Source organism: Epinephelus fuscoguttatus, linkage group LG19 (assembly GCF_011397635.1).
Source record: "Epinephelus fuscoguttatus linkage group LG19, E.fuscoguttatus.final_Chr_v1".
NCBI lineage: Eukaryota > Metazoa > Chordata > Actinopteri > Perciformes > Serranidae > Epinephelus > Epinephelus fuscoguttatus.
The window spans coordinates 15,852,575-15,878,426 of record NC_064770.1 but is presented as its reverse complement, the minus strand read 5'-3'; the positions used below and the strand labels follow the sequence as shown (position 1 = coordinate 15,878,426).

The window sequence follows — 25,852 nt, the reverse complement described above, 5'->3', positions numbered from 1 at the left end:
CGACCCTCTCTACATGCACGCTCGACCCTCTTTACACGCGCTCGACCCTCTTTACACGCACGCTCGACCCTCTTTACACACGCGCTCGACCCTCTCTACACATGTGCTCAACCCTCTCTAGACATGTGGTCAACTCTCCCTACCTGCTCGGTTCTGCTCAACACATTTTCTTGTCTGATGATTCTGCCAGTAAAAAGAAACTGCTGGTGTTGAAAGTGACCAATCAAAGGAGAGGAAACTTCAGCCTCTGTCCCTACCTCCAGTCTCAAAATGCAACTTTTTGCATTGCACTACTTTTGACATTGTCTAAGTGTTGAGCAGAACTGAGTGTGTAGGGAGGGTCGAGCACACATGTAGGGAGGGTCGAGTGCTTGTCACAGCACTGTGCTAGCAAACCTAATTTTGTGCATGCAGAGCAGAAACACTCCCTCGCGAGTATGTTTTTTCCGCTTGCAGTACTGTTGTGTGTGCACGCGGGTTTTGAGACTTAAAAGAATTAAACGCCATACCGGGGGCCATAAGTTGAGCATCACTGATGTAAAATAACATACTGCACATTTCTCTTTGTCAAACAAAAGAAAAATATATTTAAGAGATTTATGCATGCAATATGTAAAACATTTAATGTTTCATTTTTTTGATGTTCTAACAAGGCTTTATGGTCATCTTTGTATTTTGCCACCTTTATCAATTATGTCCTGTTTGTTGCAAAATGAAGGGTTACCAGTTAAATCGTCTTTTACTTAATGATGAGGTCAGAATAAAAGAAAATGTATTTAAGGGAAAGTGATTCATTTTGCAATTATAATGATCATTTTTACACATACAGCTGTAGGGTGTGATGGAGCCCAAACATAGAGGATATAATGCAAATCTCAATAAAACATGAGGAGAAGCAAACTCTCGCTTTTATTCTCTCATTTCTTTTTCGAGATCATATTTGTTGCTACAAAGTGAGCAGTCTTTCAGTGGATATTGTCATGTGCAGTTTGACTGAGCTAATCACCTAAAACACACACTGTTACAGTTGCCCTTAGGTGTTGTTTTATGACTAGGAATGTCACACTGTCACCCATCAGCATCTGTCTTTCTTGTCCACCCATCTTTAAATTACCTTAGCTGCTCACAGTCAACCCTCTCAGTCCTCCTCCAACCTCCTGTCAGTCTTTCTGTCACTTAGGTAGTTAGTCTCTCTGTCAGTCAGTCAGGTAGCCGGCCAAGCGGTTACACTGCGAGGGCGTTCCCTCCCAGTGCTCTTCAATTCATTTGTTTGTTTGTCAGAGAAAGAGGGTGAGTATGGGAAGAGATAGAGATTTTGGTCTAGTAGAGAGAGATAGTGGAGTGGAAAAAAATATGCCAATGAAGTAGGCAAATTGCTGGAGGGACTAAGAGAGAGAGAGAGAGATAGAGAGATGTCAATTTAGAGAGTAAGAGCTTAGTGTCACATTTTCGAAAAGAAGAGAGTGCGAGAAAGAGAAGAATGTCCAGAGTTTACTTTAGACAAAGATGTTATTTTACAGCAAGCGAGAGAGAGCTGGTGCTTTAGAGAAAAAAAAGGGGGAGACTGAAAGCTGTTAGTTTAGAGAGAGGGGGACTGAGAGAGCGAGAAAGGAAAATTGTTAGTTTAGAGAGAGAGAGTCAGGGAGAAAGATAGATGGCTGTTTGCCTCGTGTGCTGCTGCCAGTCATTACCTAGTCAGGCCTCAGCGGCAGGTTGGCAGCGCCAGCTCTAATTGAGGAGGCCAGTGGCTCGGAACAGCAGAGAGAGAGGCAGGGCTAGCTTTCCTCTTTGCTTGTTCATAAATTAGCCTGTCACTCATTACATCCTGGCATGTGTTTGGGATCAGAAAACAACATTTCCAAACACATTTGCATTTGTCACAAGTTCCCATACTATGAAGCAGAAGCTCATACGCCTGGCTTTGTGCATGTTAAATGTTTCGTTGTATTCATGGTGATCACCATACACGTAAGCCGTAAATATTTTACAAAAGATGACTTCTGCACAATGATGTTGCCAGCAGAATAAAGAAGATAATTTACTGCTATGCATCAATATCCATTAACCCAAAGGAGTGGCAACAGCATGTGTCAACTCCCAAACCCACGTTCCCGCACTCTCACTCATCAAAAGCAGCTGTGTCACTCTCATCACGCTCTTGCCTTCCCGCCGCATATTGGAAAACAAAAAGGTGGACATTACAAGGCTGTCACACCATGACAGGTATTGATCAGACTGCTTCTGAGAGGCAGCTAGATGAACTTCACATCAACACCAGAGAGAGGATTTCTGGGGGTTTGTTGCCATCTGTTAATGACTAATACAAGTTGGGATATGTGAAGAGAATCTAGGCACAATAGGGAGGGGTGGCGGGTGGGAGGATGTTGTAGAGATGCCCGGATGCCACCACTGAAAAGATGTCACATGGTATTAGGCTCGCTTGGCGCTGTCATCTTCTCAGGTGACAGCAGCTATCTCCATATTTCACGCTTCCACTTCCTTCCTCCCTTCAGGTCTTGTACCCTCACTGTCATGCTGTACCGTAGCACCAAACACTCTCTCACTCCCCCACCCATCTATGCCCCCACCCATCCCAAACCCCATTCACCCCGAACCAACCGGACCCACCGTGGTGACAGCGCCGGCACACAACAGCGAACACACACTGCATGATAATCACAAGCCACTCATCTCTTCTGTAGTTTCCACCTTACCTCCCCATCCTCAGAATCACACATACAATGTAAACAGACATCAATGCATTCTTAACGTTTTTGCACATTTATCACAAATCTCTCACTTCACTTCTAGTATTGAAATCCGGCATTGGACCCTTTTAGTATTTGCAGACGTAAGAGTGGGCAGAAAAGCACTGAGTTGTGGAAAGACAACTACATTTCGTTAGACTTAAGTGTGACAGCTTGACCTTCTCTTCTCTCCAGGGTCCGTCACTCATCACCATAGATACTCGGCTCTCGGCAACTCAGTAAATACCATTAGTATTAACAAAGTCCGCCAGTGTTAACTGCAGATTCGCTGCCCACCCCCCACTCATGAAGAGACAACAATAGTGTTGGAGATTATTTCTGCTGACCTGACATGCATTACAGCACTTACGCCATGGCAACTTGAAAGGAGCAAGTATAATAAAATCCTATATTTTACCATGACACAGTTTTATCATGTTGGCAAATCATTCAATCTAGATTAAGAGTCTCTGCCAGTTAGGGGGGTTATGTTGTCATTTTCACTTGGTTTGAGAAACATTTTTGAAGCAATTGCGAATCATTCCAATAGTGCTGAAAATCCCACTTCATTAAATGATATCTATTGACATTGAATTAAATTGCCTTTTTAAGAGAAAGAAAACATGTCACGAATAGTTAACAGGGTTTGCCATCATAATTAGTTTATAACATTTTAACCATTATCCCACTCTAAGAAATATTCAGTTTTTCTAATCCTGAACACTGAAAAAACAAACAAACAAAAAACCTATTCATTTGTAGTGGACTTGATCATTTATACCGGTAACTTGCCTTGGTCATTTTTTAAGAAGAATACAATTTGAAAACTTAGTATTACTATAATGCCTGGATTATCTGACAACATTGTTCTTGTGTAGAGAGACCTACATTTACGTATTGCATGTAAGTCACAGAGATCAGGGTAAGCATGCAGAGTGCAGGACTTTGACATGGCAGTTTCACTCGTGGCTACGTTGAAGAAACAAAAGCACTTCAAATAGGGTTACAGAAAGATTAAGGTAATGCAGCAGCATTATGTGTTACTCAAGACCATACACTGTGTAAAAATACTGGATGTAGCCATTTTGGCTGTCACCATCTTTGGACAAGAGGGTGGAACTAGGGTGAAGCGAGTAGCAGATCTGATTAAGAGTCTGGGGACACTATCGGCAGACAGCGTGTCACTCGAAGTGCCCACGACTGTAGTTATGTGTATCTTTAATCCTTAATAAAATATAACAAATGAGTTATAGAAAAATTGACCCTCAGTACAGATGTCGTGTTTCTTTCTGTTTTAAAGTTGGGCATTTTAATTTCGGGGTCTATGAGGATTGGCCAAGCAAAAAAACTCTGGGGCTGAATAATTAAGCCAATACAGAAGTTCCAGAAACTGCACTTTCTCAAATGTCCACTTGAGGCTGGCTCCAGAAGCCAGTCAATCCTCATAGACACATATGTTAAAATGCACAAACTTTACATCTTTGGTACAAAAAATGGTTTCATAAAAATAATAATCATGAACATTAATTAATAGAGCACTTTCAATGCAAGCGGTGCAGCTCAAAGTGCTTCACAATAAAGATGCAACACAGAAGCAAGAGGTACAAGATGGAGAATGAAAAGTTAATGATAAACCAAATACATAAGTGAAGGTAAAGAGTATAGAGACTATGGTTAAAATGAGATTATTAATATAAAATAATAAGAAGAAGCACAATTACATTAATTAAAAGCCAGACTAAAAAAAATACGTTTTCAGCTGTCATTCAAAATTGTTCACCAAGCCTGCATATCTGATAGCTTTTAGAATGGTATTCCGTAATTTTGGAGCACAGTTAACAAAAGCTAAGCTGTGTATTTTCTTTCCTTGTTTTGGATAAAAGTCTAGCAGCACAATTCTGGGTAAGTTGAAATTTATTTGTCCCTATAGCTAATTTCAACATGACAGCTGTATGGGGGTTGAATTTTTATGTAACTCACCCATTTACATTTGCTGAAAGCCCAAAGTAACGCACATCTAAAGGTAGGCAGCTATGAGTGACAGACTGTCTGTGAGGCATTGCCACAGTCTATGAGTCAGATCCATCCATCGCTCCTTCACAGCTCCACCCTTTTGTCCAAATATGGTCACTTCTGGCTCCAAAAAACCAAGATGGCTACAGCCGAAAAAATGCCAAACTCAAGGCTTCAAAACAGGAGTCTACAAACCAATGGGTGATGTAATGGTAGCTATGCCCATTATTTTATACACTCTATGGGAGTTATCCTGTTTTGGAGTCAGCCTCAAGTGGCCATTGGAGGAACTGCAGTTTTTGGCACCTTAGCGTTGGTTTCATTTTTCACTTTATTACTTTTCACTTGGTCAAATTTGCTGTTGCAAATTAGTAAGATTGAAGTGTTACATCAAGGAGACAGTGTTGTAAAATGAACAGTGTTGCAGTGATAATATGGACCATTGAGAGTAACCACGTATTCCTATCTCCAATGGAGTGACCGTCTTTTAACATATAGAACAATTCGGTTGGAACAAATCATCTTGGCCGAGGCTGAGTGATGTAAAGCTTGGAGCCATTCCCGTGTTTCTAATTAGCCCTGGCTCTGACATGCCAGCCAGGAGGCCCATGGTTGGCATGAGGCAGCAGGACAGCCCAGGTGCCCCCGTGTCCTCCACTCTGCCCCCAGGGGAGAGTTTCTGGGTCCGCTGCTGCCATGGTGTATGGCGAGAAGCAGAAACCTGGATCGAAGGGGAAAGGTAGCTCACACCCCATATAACACTCTGTCAGAGGCAATATTTCTTGTTTAAAGGGAACTCTCCATCAGCAATCTGATCTCTCTACCAACCCTCACTGCTGCCACACTCCCACTTACACACTCGCAGTGTAACCCTGTGGAACGGCACTCCCACTACACCATAACAAACTGACTGATAAACAACATCGTGAATTAGATTGTTGATATGCAAGTGAAATTAGAGAATTGAAATGCACAATAGAGGCAGCAGATGCACCTTTATTGTTTCTGGTTACACAGTGGATCTCAAGAACAATAGAGACACATTTGAAGGTCTTTTCCCACAGCGATGACATGAACTCAGCAGCACCAGCAGACATTTCTGCCAAACCAGCAAGAGAGGGGGGAAAAACCGCAACAAGAGATAAAGGCAGAGAAAAACAGAGAGAGAAGCAAGTGTAAGATGAGATGGATACACAGTTTGTAGAGAGGAGAGAGAGAGAAGAGGAAGGGGGAGAAAAGGGAGAAGAAGGGGAAGTAAACTAGGAGCGGGAGAGAAGCAGAGAGGGAGCAATTTAATGCTGTAATTAAGTTCCTGATAGCACCCTGGGAGATGTGCTTTGGCGTAGCTCCAGGACAGCTTAGCATTGCACCAAGGCTCTTCAACCCACTATCTATGCTTCCACACACAAACACACACACACACATGCACACACACGCACACACACACACCATTCGAACAAACAGAAATTTAATACGAGCAGGCTCTCTGTGCTCTCGAGCCAATTCCGAATCCCCGAATATGTGTCAGCTTCACCAAATTATGCATCGACAAGAAGAGACACAAAGGAGGAGCAGACTGGCAAGAGAGATGGCTGTGAGAAACCATCACTTGCAGTCACTCTCCCGTCGCTCTCACTCACACACTGCCGTGCAGCTGCCTTGACAAGTGCACACAAATCATCCTTATGAGAGCACGAATGGAAACCTGTCTCAGAAAATTCTCTTTTCCTTCCCTTAATGTTTACAGTGCTCCCATCATGCTTCTGCCACCTGAAGCCTTTCAGTGCATCCCTCTGCACCTGCTGTTTTTTTTTTCTTTCTTTCTTTTCCCACTGTCTTCTCTGGCTACATGGCAGGGGCATACATATAATTCAGACATGAGGTTACAGTGCTGAACTGCAAGACAATAAGTTTGACAAGCGGGCTAATGTGGTGCCAAGCTGTACAGGTATGAAGCCTGAGAAAAACTAGCAGCTAATTTCCCCATCTGTGCATTGCTGTCAAGTTAAAAAGGTGCTCACTGAGAGGAGAGAAGAGGTAGGACTACAGAGAGGAAGAGATGACAAGGAGAAAGGACTCAGAGAGAGCTCGAGAGAGAGCGGAGAAGAGAGAAAGAGAGAGAGAGAAGGAACAGGCAATTACACCCAGCCCCTCTCCAACAGCCCCATTCCTCGCCTCCTTCAGGCCGAGCGGAGCAGCAGCACGAGCAATAGGATTTAACTGAGGATAACGCGCATCAATAGGATCTGAGATTTCTCGGGGATTGGTCACCAAAGACGGAGGGGGAAAAAAGGATACTGTGTCGCAAAGAAATAGTTGTCATTACAGAGACAAGAGAGGGGAATAAGTCAATCGGAATCCGACAGATTCCGCGGCTCTTTACAACTACAGGACGCCTCCGGTTCTCACCTGTGCGTCGTGCATGTCCTCTCTCCGGGGATAAAAGTGCGTAAATTTTTTTTTTTACCGTTTTTACGCACGGTGACACGCCGAGCTGGAGAGACGCGGATACGGTCTTGGACGCACGATGCTGATCGGTAAGTGTTCAACACCTTCCACTCTTTACCGGTGCTGATGTGGCTGCGCTGACTGTAGTAATCTGAATGATAAATTCATGAAGGATGCCAGAAATATCGCGGCTCAGGTCCATGTGGATGATCTAGAAATGTTGAAGCGGTACTAGTAGAATTAAAATGATCTTTAAGTATCTTGTTCTGTCACCAAAAACACAGAAAGTATCTAAGATTCAAACACGTTATTCAGAGGAACAGGCGGGCTGAAAGTCGCTGTCAGTGTTAGAAACAATGATTCTGTCTGATGAAGTGATTAATCGGGCGCGCATGGTGAGCATTCAGAGAGTCTCTTGTTAATTGGATTTCATGTGGAATTTCCAGCATGTAGTCGTTTACACGCCAATGTAGCGGTCACTTCAGAATTTAAACTGTATCGATCAAGTTATATGGAGCTCAAAATAGGTCCCGAAATCCAAATTTGTGCGTCCTGATTGGTGCGGAGTTACGGACCTCATTATTTATACTCGTACCTCCGTAGCTGGAAGTTCATTCTAATAATAATAATAATAATAATAATAATAATAGGAAGAAGAAGAAGAAGAAGAAGAAGAAGAAGAAGAAGCATATTGCTTTGGAAATTTAATGGAAGATTTAGTCTCTTCTTAAAAGTAAGAAAGTCCGAAAGCAGCATGTTTGAAAACGCAGGCCCACAGAAATGTGACCTGCATGTCACCATCAAATAAATAATTACCTCCATCAGCAAATGCATTTTCATTAAGGAATAGATTGTGCTGGAATTAATGGCTATTTGTAAAGCAGAATATGATTTAGTGTAGAGTTAGACATGCCTCTAAAATAATCAATAAACATTTATTTTCACATTTCCCACAGAGGCTTCAGACTATTTATCGTTCATTTGTTTTAATTAATAAAATGAATCACCATGCTTTGACTTATTAGAGGTGGAAAGTTTTTTTTTTAAGGGTGGAAAAAATATTCTTGACTATATTTGACACTTTTCTGAGTTGAAATTGGCACAGCTGAAATGAGATTAAAAAAAATAGACCTACTAAATCCAGAACAGAGAACTTCTTCACACCATTTGCATAATGAACTCCATCTCCTCTCTGATTATATCAGAGAATGAAGGTGTACCTTTCTTTTGTGTGGGCTGAGTTGAAAGATGGACCTGCGCCGCTGCATGTGTTTAACCTGAAACAGTGATTTATAGTCATCGCTCAATCTTCTCTTTCTTTCTCCAGCCTAAATACAACTATTGTTACATATCAGTGCTTTTTCTGGGTGGGCTGCGTTTTGAGCCCTTTGTTACATTTCAGAGACGAAGAAATGGAAGACGGAAGTGAAGGTGAAAAGGATGAGATTATTACAAAGATCTAAAGGGAATACGCTGATAGTCTTGTTTACTGACTCGGATGTAATGGTTATATACTCACACACAGGTACACCAGGCCTCTGGATGTGATGGATCTCGCTATAAGTGAGATTGTGCGGCGCTTTGAGATCTCGGTGCTCTTAAAATGGCTTCGGTGCATGGGCCAATGACTCATGCAAATGGATGCCACATTAGCATTTCTCCAGATATTTACTTCCCCTCCCAAACGCCACCTCCTAATCCCTCTGCCAGTGCGGATGAATGCGCACGGGGGCACCCAAGCCTTCAGAGTTGAGGTGTTTGACCAAAATTTTGTCTTCTTCTCTCATGTCAGCGCTTTCCCTCCCTGTCGTCCTTTTAATCAGCTCATAAAAGTGCAGTTCTACTGTCAAGTGGAGCCCTAACTACTCAGGCCTTTGTCTTGAGCTGATTTCGGCTCGGCCATTATTTCGTCTAAAAAGCCACTTGGTGGGTCACAGGGGAGCTCTGTGGCTGCGTCGGCTTCTTCTCAACACCAGATAACAGCCGTTATTTGAGGACCGCCATGATAACTCACTGTGTTTTTGCCCTTTGAGAGGCAGGGCTCTGTTCCTATCCAATGTTGACCTGGAGAGATGAGGAGAAAAAGAGCTTGTGTGGGGGCTCAACTTCCGCCCATCCACCCATGACCCCCTGCCGTCCCCCCAGGCAGGAGACAGGTTGTGGGGCTGTGGGAGGGCTGATTACAGGCCTGTCTTTCTGGGAGTGGGTGCCATTCTTCCACTCCTTTTTTTTATCTGTGGGATCTGAGGTAGGGGGGTGGGAATGCCTGGGAAGCAGGGTTAATCTGCACTAAACAGGGCCCCTAGCTTGATCAGGGCTAATTACATGGGGTTAGGGTTACAGTCTGTGACTCCTGAGTGGGGGCTGGCCACACCCTGATAGCAGGGGCTGTGAGAGATTGATGGAAAATGAGAAGAATGGCAGTGAAAAGCAGTTATGTTTCGTAGGAGCAGCACAATGATGGCATATTCCCAAATGTGGAGCTTAATGTATGGCCCAGCAGGCAGTACTTGACCTTGGGATGTCTGTGTCCACTTGCCCTTGGCTCAATCTTTAATGTGTGGAGGCTGGAGGAGTTCTCAAGCAGCAGGGAGCAATAGGATGTCTGTTTTGAAGTGGTTGTGCAGGTGGAGGCAGTGTAAATGAGGGGGTAAATTAAAAGGCAGCACTGCTGGACTAAAGGTTTTGGTCTGCTTCCCACCGACTCCACATCTGCACCATCAGCCTCTCACACAAATTAGCTCTTTCTCGAGTGTATGATTTGCTTTGGTTGTCTTGGTTAAAGCAGCTGTGAGCTTCTGTCTGGACTGACTGACTGACTGACTGTGTGTGTGTGTGTGTGTGTGTGTGTGTGTGTGTGTGTGTGTTGTGTGCATGCATGCAAAAGCAAAGCGTGAGAGGCAATGAGACATTATGATGGATGGATCTCCCGAGCCTCCTGTCTCTTTGTTCATCCCTCGTGGGCCAGAGGGATGAAGGTGGCAGCTCTCCAGCTCCTGCTCAGCCCATTTCTACCTCCTCTGTATTTCACACATTTAAACACACACGCGCGCGCGCACACACACACACACACACACACACACACACACACACACATACACAGTAGAGACAAATAACCCACTGCTCTATTAGCTCAACAAATACCTCACCTCAAATGACAGATATGTAGTCAGAGTGACTTTTTTATTTTTTTATTTCCTCTGCTCCTATTAGTCTGCGTCATCTCTGTAAACACTCCTCTGAGAACGACAGAAATGTCTACCACTAACTGTGTAATATATTATTTCATATTTATTGTTTCTCATCTTACTGCATTTTATATGTTGTCCCACCGGTGTAAAGCTGTAACCCGCTTTTACGCAGTAGTCGATGTATGTGTGTGGCTCTTTTTCACTTTAATGTGCCAGGCAGCCATTGCTTCCAGGAAACAGGAACAGTGGGACATGTTATCACTCCAAAACTTTTATTATTTTTTTCTTTTTTTGTTGTTGCCTTGCTGTAGTCACTATTCTTGATCTTGTTTTATCTTTCCCTGTAGAGATCAGTCCGGGAGTCAATGTGAGTTTAAAGGAGGATTCTATTCATGGAAGCTCTCACAATGTTGTATATCATCAACCTCTGATGTTCGGTGCTTTTCAGGAGTTGTTTTGTGATGAAGTGCTGGTGTTCAAGGATGAGTCACACCTTCTACTCATAATACAGCATGTCTTATGGCAGCACATATTCAGGTCTTTTGAGGCTATTGTGTAAAAAAATAAGAACATCTGACTCGTCTGTGGTGGATTTCTTTCTGTATGATTGCATTATGTTTAAAAGAAGCTACACACCAAAGTCTGTTTACAGGTCTCAGGGAGAGAGTGCTGCACATGTTAAAAAAAGTTGTATAAATCCTTGAGTGGCGGCAGAGGAAGCTGCACAGAAAAATTGCATACGTTTGAAAATGAAAAGATCTCGGGGTGTGGTTTGTTTGTTTGAGTGAAGTAACCTTACCAGACCTCTGTAGCTGGCTCCTAATCTCAGTTGTGGGTAATGTAGGCATACAAGCGTAGAATAAAAACAGCGACATTCTGCTGCAATGGTGTCAGTATAGTTAGCATATCATGACTTCACCCATTGGTTTGTGGCCTGCCATTTTGAAGACTCAAGTTTGGCATTTCAGCGGTCACCATCTTGGATTTTTAGAGCCAGAAGTGACCATATTTGGACGAGAGGGTTGAGCCATAGTAGAACAAAAGATGGACGGGATTGTGCTTTGCAGACAGCCTGTCACTCAAGTCGCCATGCCCTTAAATATGCCTAACTTTAACCCTCAAGAAATGTAAATAGGTGAGTTATATTAAAATTCACCTTTCGTACAGTTGTCATAAATGTTGAAATTAGGGACCAAAGCCGTTTTTGTACCAGGCTGTAAACATGTTTATTTCTGATGCAAAGTTGAGCATTTTTACATTGATGTGTACGGGGTAGCCAGCCCCAAGTGGCCGTTCAAAGAACAGCAGTTTCTGGCACTTCTTTGTTGGCTTAATTTTTCAACCCCGGAGGTTTCCACTTGCTTTTTACCAGTAAATATTTAGTTCCCTACAGTAAATGTACTCCACCAAATAAATCTGTGTATTTTCTATTTTTTTTTTTTAAGAAAAAAGACAACTGGCCTATTTGAAGTACAATCAATTGCCTAACACATGTAAATACACATACATGAAAAGGATTGTTGTGAAACTCAAAATGTTAATTGTGCTGGTGTAAGTCTGTGCACATTAGATAAATAGTAAAATTAATTGTAAAATAAGTATTAAAGAAATTAAAGAAATTGAAGTATCTGAGTATACAATTACTTAACACAATAGTTTTTAACAAGCCTTTTTACTTCAACAGTATAATTAAATTCCTGAAATTCAGTCATGGCTTTTGGTTTAAATGTGCCACCCCAAGATTTTAAGTGGCTCCATCTGGCCAAAAAAAATCAGTGAGCACCACTGGACATTTTACATGTATTTTGTATTCATTCACTTTTTTATGTGTCTCTCTCCTGTTTTGTCTCTGTTTTGTCAGATGAATGTAGATGTTGCATTACAGTGGTGTATGGTAAATACACCACTGTAATGCAACATCTACATTCATCTGGACGTATGCAGGAAAATATAACACTTCATACATCAAACTAATATGCACATGTGTATGTAAATGTGTTGAAGGTGGGTTTTTGTGCGCAAATTTTATTCAGAAGGGCATTGGTAGCAGGGTGAGTGGGTGGACTGTTGGAGTGACAATAATTAGACCTGTCTACATGGACCTGCAGGCGCCTTTCAGAGAGGTCAGAGGTCAGCAAAGAGCAGAGGTCACAAGTTAATGAAGTTACTGAAACATTACCTATTCCATGCTTCCAACCACATATGTCTGCTTTACACATACAGTGTTTGTATGCAGCCTTCGTACTGTATGTAGCCCCGTCATGGCCTCCGGGCCCCCCTGTGGGGAAATTGCCCGTTTGTGAGTGACAGTTCAAGTCATTTCACTGAAGTGACAGCATGAGTTTGATTGGCCCGCCTGCTGAAGTGATGGCTTCTGGATGCTGAGAGCTGCAGGCATATGTGAGACCCAGCGGGAGCTCTGACAATATGAGAAACGGTCCCATGCTGCACTCAGCACCAAAGCCTTACCACTTAGCCTTTGGATCCCTTGGTGCTAAGGCTAAAGATTTAGACCTTGAAGGGAAGCATGAGCACATCATCTCCCAGTTCTGAATGTGTGTGTGTGTGTGTGTGTGTGTGTGTGTGTGTGTGTGTGTGTGTGTGTGTGTGTGTGTGTGTGTGTGTTTTCTGCATTTGTGAATTAATCGGTCTTTGGCAGGTAAGGCAGCTTTCAACTGAAGTGGGCGACTTCTCCACTTCATTCTCTGACCTTGACTTAAATGAGCGAGAGAAGAGTTAAAGGCCGTTAAGAGCAACAGACTGAAGGATGAGAAGGAGCACATAAAGAAAAGAGAGAGAAGACAATGAGAGACAGAGAGAACTAGAAACTGAGACAGGTAGAAATAGAGAGGATTGAAACATAAAGGGAATATAACTTGAAAAGGATATCTTCCTCTTATTCTCCCCTGTGGTTCTCAATCCTCACTGTGTCTCAAGTGCATTTGTAAGTCATCAAACCAGACTGTCTATATAACTACCCCGGCTCTCCAAGCGGGAGGAGGATCAGCAGCTGAGAAAGTAACAAAAGGCCATCGATTTTCCAGTCAGCTCCAGCCATCAGAACCTGGTGCCCTGACCACGGATCTGCAATACTCCAGGGTCCAATGGGCATAATAGAGTGCAGCTAGTGTGTAAATGGTGGTAAGTGTAAACAGAAGACTCAGTGATCCAGCTCTAATGGCTGTCTTTGCTGCAGCTTTTTGTTAGCCATCAGGATACTGACCTCTGCCTGTACTGCACCCCATCTCATGAGCATTTAACAACCCAACGCTCGCCGGATTAATTACGGTGGCTGGGAATTCATGTCCGATACTTGTACTTAATGTACATATGCACAAGTGCGAATTATATTAAAAATATTGGATGCATTATAAAGACTGTGTGCACACACAACAGACTTACTAACAAAAGAGCTGCAGTACCAACAGGAAAAAAAAATCTTACACCTCTTAAATTGATTAACAGTTGGGATGTCAAATATTTTTGACCAGGTATGCATGTCGATCTATAGATTAATTTTGCTTCTCTTCAGTTTACTGCACAGTGCACTGCAGATTGGGTGGTAAATGGACAGCAAAGTAGTTGTGTTAATTTGCGGAAACATAGTGTCCTCCGCCCACCCTCCAGTCTCCACTGGATAGCTGGCCTTGACAGCTCGGCACTGTGCACCAGCTAGGTCTGGAGAGAGCCAGCTAGCTGCACCACTCATTCAGCAATCACGCTTTTAACACTGACCCAACCTGGGGGAAGATAGGGGGTGGCCACCATGTTTCCACAACAATATTGCCCCGCTACTGGGATGGTGTTACCAGCTGTAATCCCAAATGAGCGGCGACTGGCCAAGGCTGATGTTAGCTACCAAGTTGAGACAGAAGGTTGGGCCGTGTTTGCTAACCATGCTAAAAGAGTTTGCTGATTCGCTGTCAGAGAAAAACAACAGAAAATAAAAGAAAAGGCATGTATCTTTTTTTTTGTTCAATGAAATGGTTAGCTACCGGTTAAGGGGTATCAGGCTATTGAAAGCAGAATTACTTAAACTGACATCACTAATTAGCAGCCCTTTTAATAAACAATAAACAACAACTAAATTTAAGTTATTTGTGATTACTGTAAAATGTTTGTTTACATCAGTTGTAACCAAAAAAGGCAGTTGAGAAACACAAAATCTCCTAACTCTTAAATAATGTATGTAAATAGATTTCACATTTGTGTGGTCAAAAATTAGGGGTTATGGTTTTACAAAATCTATAATAAATTAGAAAAATGCAATCAAAATAAATCACAGACACACACAAACAGAAAAGGTAGATCTCAGCTCTGAATTACTGTGCCTTAAAAAACAAATGTACATAAATCAATCGACAAAATGCAATCACCAAAACATATGGTTTGCATTTTCTGTGTGAACACACACAAGATGCAATCTCCAATATAAATAGTAAGCATTTTCTGTACACAAACACACACACAGGGACGCATAGCCTACACATTGGCAGGGCTCGTGCACAGAGGAACACACTTGGCCAATTTATGATACTCATAAATCAAATGGAAAAACCACAAACATAAATACAGAAATTCAAGCGGCCGTTTTTGTTCTCACACCCACACAGACACACATTTAAATGCAATCAGTGGTTTAAATTTGTTGTGTAATGGGACTGCAGTCGGAACGCACCAACAAAATATGAATATACATAAATGAGTTGATAAAATGCAGTTGCGAGTACATAAGTACAGTAGGTGTTTTGGGCGCGCAAACATAATTATATATGAAACACGTGGAACATGTACAAGCTTTGCTCATAAAATACATCTCAAGTCACCTGCTGTTTAGTTCAGCTGTCTCACTTCTCCACGTTAATGTTTTGCACTACAAAGGTGTCTGTGTGTGTTGTTCCTGAGTGTGTACATGTGTCGGCTTACATCTCCTACAGAAATTGGCATTCTCGCTTCTTTTCGTCAGTACTGAGCCGCTGTGGAGAGAGAGCCTGACTGGGAATGATCAGCTCTAATGATTTTATGAGAGTCTACATGATTAATGTTGGCACAGCAGTGTGTTTGTGAACAAACCTCTCTCACTCTCTCTCTCTCTCTCTCTCTCTCTCTCTCTCTCTCTCTCTCTCTCTCTCTCTCTCTCCCTCTCCCTCCCTGCTCTTCATCCCCTCCCACGCCACCCTTCCTCCCCCATCACAGAGGGAATATCCAGTCTCAGTGTGTGCTGATTTCTGTGGCGCTAGCTGCCGTTTGCCACATTAGTGTGTGACAATGGGTCTCTTTGAAGTGGGTTATTCTAGCGCGGCTCACAGCCCAGCGCAGCGGAGAAGATGTGCCAGCTCGCTGTGCAGACAGGGCCAGCTACGAGCACAGGGATAGACAGAAGGTAGAAACGCACACGTGCACGCCGGCGCAGACAAAATACCAGGGTCAACACAATAGCTTTCGCACCCACATCCTCTAAATACGCTTTATATAAGCACTTCCATGGCAGACAAAAGCCACGCACTCCTCCTCCGTAGGCACGCATCTGCCTCAAAACACAAAGCAGCACCAAATAAGAGTCTGCACCTTTTTCCCATCACTTCATCAACAATCTACCCATCTTTCATCCACCTGCCCATCCATCCGTCCATCCATCCTCTCAGTTTTATTTCTCCATCCTCCTCTGCTCCCTCTGTAGGCCCAGTCCAATCTGAAAGCTTAGTTGAGCTCCGTCTCTCTCGGCTTATCTCCAAAAGCTGCCTCTTTCATTTGAGTAAATGCCTTCATTCCCAGTTCCTCTATGAGGAAGCTGATAAGGAATGTCTTTTATCCACAGCAGATAGGCTCACCCCTCCCTAGCCCTGCTTATGTGTATTTAAATGCCTGCACAGCATATGCAAAATTATGTGTGAGAGATTATATTTGTGAGCCTTATGTGAATTTTATATACATATATATATATATATATATATATGTATATATATATATATATATATATATATATACTACTTTTTCTAAGCATCAAAATGGCTGATGATTCTGTGGCGTGCTTTAAGTCACCTTCCCATGCTGGTTATCATTCAAATGTGACATTTCTGTGATTACACAAAATCACACAAGACTGCTGCAACCTTGCAGGTGCCTCTAATAGGAAGTGATTAAGTGGGACAAGCTAATCATCACAGCGCCTCACTCACATGTGTGTACGGCCATGAGTATGTTCGAGAGGAGGCTGTCTAACGGATTGAGAGATAAGTTTTGCCCATGCTTGACTCAGTCTAAGCGGTTGCCAAATGCTGCACCAACAACAAATACATCGATTGGCCTTTGATGCCACAAATGTCACAATAGCGGTGGTTGCATGGACAGTGTTTCTTCAATCTGGCTGAAATCATTCTGATTAGCAATTCCACGTGAACTGTTTACATGGATGCTGAAAGAAGTGATCCTAAAAGTTGTGTGTTTACATGCCCTAAAGCATTAAATCAGAATATAACTTCTTGGACTTGTGCAAATTGGTTCTGCCTGCTGTGAGGTGTCTAATCTGCCCAAAATACAACGGAAGAAGTGTTGTTGTTTTTTCAGTCTTATTCTTATTAAATTCAGTACATTCAATACGTGTAGTGCAGAGGGAGAAGAAGTGGTTCCCCTGGTAATACAATTTAGTAGCAAGTAATATGCCGACTATCTGTCATTACATTTTAAACGTCTCAAATTCAGGCTGCTGCTACCGGTAATGATAGACGATTGTTATGTCCAGTCACTCCACAATTTAGCCTGCAACAACAGCGTTGCATAAGGCTACTGTTCTAACATCAAAGAGCACTCACAACACAATGTAGCACTAGCAGAGTGCGAAATATATTTTTTAAATGGTTCTCTGTCAAAATCAACAGAGGGAGGTGTGTAGACAGCTGTTGCAGCATGTCATATGTGGTGCACACATCCTTTTTGTCACCTTTTGTCACTCCCGCATGGAGCAGATGTGCAGACAGAATATATTTAAATCAGCCAGACAAAATCATTCAGATTGAGGATTTTCATGGTTATTGGGTGCTGATATTTTCCTATTGAACAGATTATGAAAAGGTTTACAGCACCCTTCTTAACTCGGGCCTGATCAGACCAGTCTCGTCCACTGTAAGTGTTTACATGGGGCATTTTTATGCGACTGGGCTGTTATTCTTATTATTAGTGCAATATTAAGGTCCATTTAAATGCGTCTATCATCACTGAAGACATTTAAAGCTGTCCAAAATGAGACTTGATGTAGGAGTCTGCTCTCAACCATCTTTGTATGTTCTAACATTCATTTGTGATGTGTCTCTTTTGTTCAGTGTCCTCTTCGTCTCTGATAACAGTCCCAGTGGTCGCATCCTGCTGTGTCTTGGACATTGTGTTACAGGAGCACAGAGAGGTTCAGCAGGTGGTGCTAAATGGTGTTACACTCCTTTTCTCTGATCGGGGTGAAAATCTCTCTTCCTGTAGTAGTTGGGGGCCAGAGGAGCTCCCCTGCTCTCTTTAAGCCTCAGTGGAAGACACAGCTTGTCTTCTTAGATCTGCATTTTCCAACATCGCCCTCCCCGTTTGGAGCTCCTGCCCTCCCCTCCAGCACAAGCACTCTGCAGTCGATGCTCTCAAGGGACATATGAATAAAATTTGTAAAGCTATTGGAGCAAGCGCAAGAAAAATACTCCTCAGTGCTCCCAGCGGAGCCTCAACCTCATTGACTTGGGTTTGTTTGCTTGAGGCCAACGATTGTGTTCAGGCTGATCTTAGCGGAATAGCGAGCACAGAGTCAATGAGAATGATGCATTAGCAGCTCTGCATCTATTAAAGCTGCTTGCTGTGGTTCAAGCCACACACCACTTTGAAGGGATTTATCAAGCCGCTTACCAAAGAGAGGTGATTGAATTCATTTGCTTACTAATGAGGAGGGATTGCGGATTGTACACTTCCCCGGCTACACTTCCACCTGTTAAAACCATTTGCTCATTACTGCAATCAAATCCAACGTTTGTTCTGTGTTACAATCAAACCTTTTTGTCAGCTCATCAGCTGCCTTTGTGCCTTTTTAGTACTCAGCCTCATTTCATATGTGCTGTTTTTTGTTGGCTTGTGCCATGACGGGTGGGAGTTACCCTCTGGGGCTAATTGAGTAGCTGAATTTGTGTCTTGTGCAAATGTGTCAGTATCACCCCAGATTTCTGGGTGAACAATTTTACTGATTTAAGTTGTTTGACGACTTCCTAAAAAGAAGAAAGATTTTCTAAAGGAGGCATCAGTTCATTTGTTAATACTCAGCTCATGTCAGGGTCATACTTTTTAACTCCAAGCCACTTTAAATCTTTTGTTAAGGTGGGTTTTTTTTTTTTGTTTTCTGATCCCATACAAAACACTCATGTGTAATCAAATCCAATCAGATAACTGTGTCAGTTCGCCCTCTCCTTCCTTCAGTCAATCAACAAAATTGATTTTATTAGAGGTAATTGTTCCCTGTTTGACGTTCATGATGTCTTGATTAGTCCCATTCTCTGGAGTGTTGTTGTGGTGACTGTGCTCTCCTGCTGTTGTTAAGGCCAGATTAACGGTAAATCCTCTTTGTCTCAGCTGACACACTCAGACAGACTGGAGTGGGTTAGCTGAGGCCCGCACAGTCAGACGGGGTCACAGCGTGTTAGCCAAAGGTCAGCAAAGCTCCTGTTACACCAGAGTTATGTCATCAACTTTATAGAAAGGATTCCCTTTGGATGCCGCCTTTATAAATATGGGATTGATCCCCAAGATGTTAAGACTGATGTAACCGTTCGGTAAGATCTTGTCCCAGCCCAGTCTGTACCATATTATATCTGTAACTTACATTTTATGATACATTCGGGGTCTGAAATCGCGACCACCAACCAGCAAATATGGGTAAAGAAAGTCATGTTTAGTAAGGTTAGCATATGACTGGTGAGAGCTACACATTTAAGAGTTGCTCACAACTGCTTTATGGAAGCATTGCTATTGGCTGTAGAACCTTAATCGTTTTGACTAAATCCTAACTAATAACCATCGATTAAAAAAAAAAATGTTGCAACAATGAATTTTTTTCAGGTCATTTGTCAGCCCAGGCTAAATAATGTCTTTATGAATTGACATGTATTAATAATACTGTATATTTTTTGCACATCCAGGAATGTGCTTGCATGTGTACAGCACCCTTTGACCCTGGAAAATTAAGCTCCCCCAAAAGCCACAGCCTAAGTTGAACCCTGTGAATTTACCATGTATATTGTTTTTTATGTAAATGTGTCAAACATTGAATGACAGTATTTTTTTTTACATTAAATTACTTCTAAATAATCTAAATGTTATTCCTTAATTTAGTGCTTATATTTTAAAAGTGGCAAATAAAGTTTCTGAGCGGCAGACAAAATTTTAAATCCTCTAAATTGACACAAATTATAGTTCAATAAACAGGTCTCATCAAACGTGCAGTATATTGTGTCCTCTGCCACACTGCAGCAAAGATCTAAATTTGCAGCAGTGATTTTATTAAAACATTTTTCATGATATAAACAGTGACAGTGATGATTCCATTAAAATTTAATTGCTCCTGTCACAAAAAGGAACCTAAAAAAACAACATTAAAGTGGCTGAGGCAAGTCACTAATTAATTATTGCAAACACGTAGATGTACAAAAATTATATCATGCCTAAAAAAATGGCCCTACCCACTCAAATGAGCAAAGGTATCATTTTCAGAACTGAAGGAAAGTCCTACAAACTTGTCAGTGAGTAAAAAATAATGTTTATAAGGACAAGATATATTTCTTCCTCTGAGCTCACCAAGATAATAACAATCAAAATTGACAATAATATTCATAGTATTTTGATTGAGACTAATTAAGACACAATACCATTTTCTGCAATAGGATTTTGGCTGATTTTAAAACTAGGGTGGCCCAATATGCAAAAAAAAAAAAAAACTGAACTAAGCTGTGATGTTAGTGGGGATGGTAGTTTTTGTATTTCATTTTCTGTGGAAAAAAAGTGAAAAACAAAAATGATGTTGATGTGATTTTTTTCTGGGGTCTGTATCAAACAAGCATGTTCCCTTTTTCTGAAAAACCATTGATAGGCCGGGGAGACTGGATATTGTACTTGGCCATGTTGCAGTTTTGTTAATATTTAAATCAATTATGCAGCCCTATTGAAAACAAATTTTCTCAATAAGCTTCCAACTATGACAAATGGGATCTTCCATGAACACATGCACCATTTTTTGCCAAAGTTAAAACTGTCTTAGTTCTTTCACATGACTGCATGCTTGTTTTTTTCTGTGTTATTCTCACTGGTTTGAAGTGAACAGGAATGAGTTAGATAAAGATTATGTCATAAACTTCTGTGCACTAATCATGATTTCACAGCTATAAACACTATCCAAATATTTTTTTTTTAACTTTGATCGCTGCTAATTTTGGATACCAACATGTAATGTTATAGAGGAGTTAAGATTTGATACCAAGTTTTCGGGGGCTTTTAACTAAGATGGTTTTGATTGTAGGCATCACATACCAAATACTTCATGCTCACAAATTGCAGCAGAAAGAATCCCATCTTATCAGTTACCACTTAACCTTGAGGATACAGTGATGCTAATGAGGATCTGTGTTCAATATACGCATTGTGCCATATTAAATGTAACAGAGAGCATCCTAATTAAGGACAGCAATGAAAAGCATTTGAAGGATGTGGTTTTGACCCAAAATGCATATGCATAATACATTTTTCTATTCATAATAAATATAATGCAGGAGTAGATACTGGCGATCTCTGGTCTTACTAACTTCTACACTGTTAAACATTTTAAGCTGGCTCAAATTCAGGACATAAATCTTCTTGCAGGATTAACAGGGCTCTTGAGTAACTTTTTCCATTAACACTGGTATTCCTCACCACTGAATACGACGTGCAACGCAACATAGTCATAATTTTTTCCATCTTAACTGCATTACTTATGACTACTTTGGTAATAAATAGAACATTTACAGAAATAAGAATGCACTGTTTTATTTTAAAGGAAAATGTCACAATCTCTTAGCTACTTAGCTCTGAAGTTTGCTGGTGTTCGCTGGGAACAAAGCTGAATTTACCAGTGTTTACACCTCCAGTATGCAGAAATGTAGCTATTTGAAGGTGCATAAATGTGGTACTTTATTTTTGGCAATTTTCCAAATTGATACAGGTCTGTATGTAGTCAAAATTGTGCTTAACTGAAATTTAATTACTGTCAAGACTTTTTTTCCAGAAACCTGAAATCAAAGAATTGAGTATTCTCTACCGCAATTTTGTGGGATTTTGTAATTTATAAGGGACATAGGTACCTGTTTATACTATCTGTCAAAATAATTTAATTAAGCTTATTTCCATACATGTATTTACTCTATGTTTAACACCTTATTTTGAGAAGTGGACACAGTCATTGTGTATCCTGGGCCGTTTCAGTGTATTTACCATAAAGGTCAGAATACAGGGGCACTCCAACTTTAGTGGTGGCTTATTTGACCAAGGAGATGTGAGTGACGGCTGGCTTAAACATCAGATACTGCCTTAAGACAACCCCAGGAGCACAAGAGGACAGGATTTGATCCAGCTTGGCTGAGCGAGAGAAAGACTGCAGTCCATCTAGCCAAAACTCGCATCTATAGTGAAACAAGCTAAAGTTGTAGTGCCCCCATCTTAGTCCCAGAGAGTAGAGCAGACGTAACGTTACTCGAGACACGAAACATCACAACACACACACACACACACACACACACACACAAACACACACGTCAATTCTCGCCTCCTCTTGGTATTTCACGATATACAATGATGACCAAAAAAAAATGGGTGAGGGGCATATTTGCTAGTCACACTTGTGCTCAGCCTAAAATGGGTACAAAATGCAACAAAATGGTCTGGAGCCCTGCTTAAAAATGTGTTATAAGTTATCTCATAAGTCGTGAAAATGTAAAACCAGCTGAGTTAAGTTCACTCATGGCACAGACGACACTACAGCCAACAGTCAACTAGCATGTACCATCTGCTCCTGCATTAGAGGAAATAACTCTTCATACCAGCAGGCAGCTGCAGTCTGTATTCCTCATTAAAAGAGACAAACCGAAAGATTGACAGGATGGATTTAAGATGCTAGTTAGCCAGTTAGCACATTAACAACAAACCCCTATGTTAAAAGAACAAAGAAGATTTATTGTGCGCTAGTGAGTGATAACATGAAACAAGTATGGACCATTTTTACTGAGGAGCTCAATGGCTAAAAACAAAAATCTTACCCAGCATAACAAGTTTGTTTTGATTGCACAGCTTGCCGACTTAAGTCCTTTGTTTGCTTTCCTCATTTCTGTTTCTCCTTTCATGCACTGCGCTGAAATGCCAACCATGATGACTTCACTAACTGACGGGCTTCGTTGAGTCTGAGTCTGAGCCAACATGCTGTATTGGCCAAAAACAGCCAATAAGGGCTGACTACTGCCAACGTTGCAGGACACCGCAAAACTAGAGCAGCCAATGCTTACTGACAGCTCGTCATTGACCAACAGACCACTGTCATCTTGGTGTGTCAGAGCCCCTGGAAAATACATTTAATAATCCATGCTAGGAGGTAGCTACCATGCTAATTATTTGTCTTTAGAAATTTAATTTGCTGACTATAGTACATTCACTAAACTCATCATTTCAAAGTCATAAGACATTGAGTAAATAAAATGTATTTACATTAACGACAAAAGATTACTTGGTTTTACAAAGTTCCTGCAATTTTTTTTTACAGTGTAGTGTTTTAAAAATAAACATCTACTTGTCATTTATCACCAGTCTGCTGCCTTCTGGTGACTGCTGACAAATGGAGAGTTTAGGCAGCGTTGCACAGTGAAGCGGTAATGTTACAGTGCCACATTTAAATCATGTTCCAGACGATTTAAGTCCATGTGAGAGGAAGAGTGTCTTTCACCAGCCAGAACTGTGATACTCATGCTGGTATGAGTGCTGGAAACATGAGATTCATGCCGTTCCAACAGCGGCAGTCCGAGGCTTACTACAGTCAGACTGGGAAGAAGTCAGTTAAATCAAGATTTCACATGATGAGGGCTTAATCTAGTCTGTGCGCACTTTACAGCACTGCCCTGCTTTGTGGGTGTTCGTCCATCCCAAATGACCTCGGAGCTTATTTTCAGTCTTTTCATTGGATCGTCTCCACTGTGCTCTCCCGCGATAAGTAGTAACACTTTGACGCTTGAGGACACTTCAGCAACTTTCAATCGAGATTAATCTGTCTTTGAGATCTGCCAAGGTCTCTGTGGATGCACAGCTGAGAGAATGAGAGAGACAGAGAAAGAAGGCGGTTATAGAGATGGTCCATTTGTAGCTGCTGTCTCAGTGATGTGGTTCCATTCCCGCTTTGCAACCAGAGGGGACAGCTCACTATATCATTCAGCCGTTTGTTATTTTGTCTGAAGCAGGAGTTGGCCGAAGGGGAGAAATGTCTGTCTATTCCCCACGTTGCCTGAAGGTGAAACCCATGCATCATCCTGCGGAGAGCGTGTGCGCCTGTTTGCTTTTGCGTGCATTCTTGTGTGTGTGTGTGTGTGTTCATGCAGATGTCCACATCAATATGTGTGAATAAATGGGAGGCTTATTCTTGAGCTATCAGGTGTCAGAGGCTATTGTTCAGGCTGAGTGAACCAGATTGGATTCCCGTGATTCAGTTTGGTATTTCTTTGGTGTTAAACTAAATAAACCAGACGGGCTGCTTGTGTTTTTTGACAACATCCGCTTATTTCCAGCCTCTCTATTTATCCATCTCTGCCCGTCCCTTTTGTTTTCAGCTCTGCTCTTCTTCCTCTCTTATCTGCCATTCCTCTCTGCTATTACATCTCATTTGTGCTCTCACACTGATATTAAAGTTTTCATAGAGTTAAAGCCAAGTTAGTGTTTGACTTCTTGTTCCTCTCTGGGTGTTTATGGGCTCTGTGTGGCCACGAGCGGTGGGAGATCCGTTTGCAATTCCCAGTGCTCCCCAGTGAATCGCAGTGATCCGTGTTTCTGCTGTTTCTGCTGCAGTTATTAAAAGCCAGGGGAAAGGTTACAGTAAATGCCACTCAGCTGATGTGCAGCTCAAGCTTGGCAGACCTCGCCAACCCCCCTGCCACTGTGGGTTTCACTCTAACATTTTGGGGAAAAGTAATTTCACCTTACAGCGCCCCACCCACCCCCCACCCCACCCCCCCGCTAAACCCCCGAAAATTGGCAACTGCATCCCCACTCTCTCTTCAAAAAACCTGCCATGCAGCTATACCTAAGAGTCTGCTAAAGCTGCATTTCCTGCCACAGAATTAAAAGTAAAAGCATGAAGAGCAGAAGCAGCCCCAAACCTTACCGAGCACCTGAGTCTGACAAATTGGCAGTTTCCCCCCTCCTCCTCCTCTTCCTCCTCCTCTACGTCTTCAGTACTGTCCCTCTGAGGCTTCCTCCCCCTCCTCCTGTTCCCTTGTCACCACTTCTCCCAGACGCCCTGGGCACTCATCACAGAGGTCACGCACCTGTCGCCTGCTGTAAACAGGAAATGAATAATTCAGGAGTTGGCGCTGGTTGACTGCAACAGCTGATGGTCTCTCCGTGACGAGCAAAGATTTATCCCGAGGATTCGCATTATAATCCTCAGAAGGAATCACACTAATGAGAAATGCACTCTAGAGAGTCTGAGGACCCACTCGGAGCCAGACCACATGTCCTTGACCTCTGTGGCTGATAAAGTTAGTTTGAAATGGCAGCCTGTAGCAGCATGTGGAACTTGTAGCACACACTGATTTGCATTTTTAGATTTGCAGGATGTTTGTTCTGATACAGTAGGACCACATGCATACTTTACCGGGCTAACTGTTAAAGAGTATCTCCCTTGGCCTTTGGTATCTCCTTGCTTCGCCCCCTCTTGTTGCCCATCCTCTCCTCCCCGACATAACAGCCCGCAGAGGATGCTGACCTATAACAGAAAGCCAGTTATATTTGAGAGAAAAACCCAAGTAGCAGGTTGAGAGGCAGCAAGATGCCAGTTGGGGCTGCCGGGTAGCTGGAGTGATTGCTTTTCACTCCTTATCGACACACCAGCAGGTGTCTAAGACGCGCTATACTGCGGCACTCTGAGGGGATTCACAATTATAACACCCTGGCCACCGGCTCACCCATCACACCACACACACAACTCCCATCCCCACCTCCACCCATCCATCCCTCTGCACTTCTTCTCTTACTCTCTTCACATAGAATGAAATCCTGCTGGCCAATAGTAACTTAGGAATCCTGTTATGGCCTCGCTCCTCCAAACACCTGCACTGGCTCTGATAAGAATCCTTATCTTCCCAGCCCCATGTTTCTTCTCTGCACCCAGGGAGAGCAGGAGGGCCATACAGCTGGAGTGGAGGGTATATA

The 25,852-nt window shown here is 42.3% G+C and overlaps 1 protein-coding gene across 3 annotated transcripts in view; it reads left to right on the top strand.

The window, feature by feature from the left end:
- The window catches only part of znf385c (zinc finger protein 385C), a 203,017-nt gene that overhangs the window by 130,127 nt on the left and 47,038 nt on the right, over positions 1-25,852 (top strand). Inside the window, exon 1 of one of the 3 annotated variants that reach the window (XM_049562477.1) lies at positions 6,883-7,297. The exons of the other annotated variants lie outside the window; for them this stretch is intronic. Within the exon in view, the coding sequence (XP_049418434.1) occupies positions 7,288-7,297 (10 nt within the window). The 5' untranslated portion in view covers positions 6,883-7,287. Of the gene's footprint in view, positions 1-6,882; positions 7,298-25,852 lie in introns of those variants that run through there. 3 annotated transcript variants of the gene reach the window in all.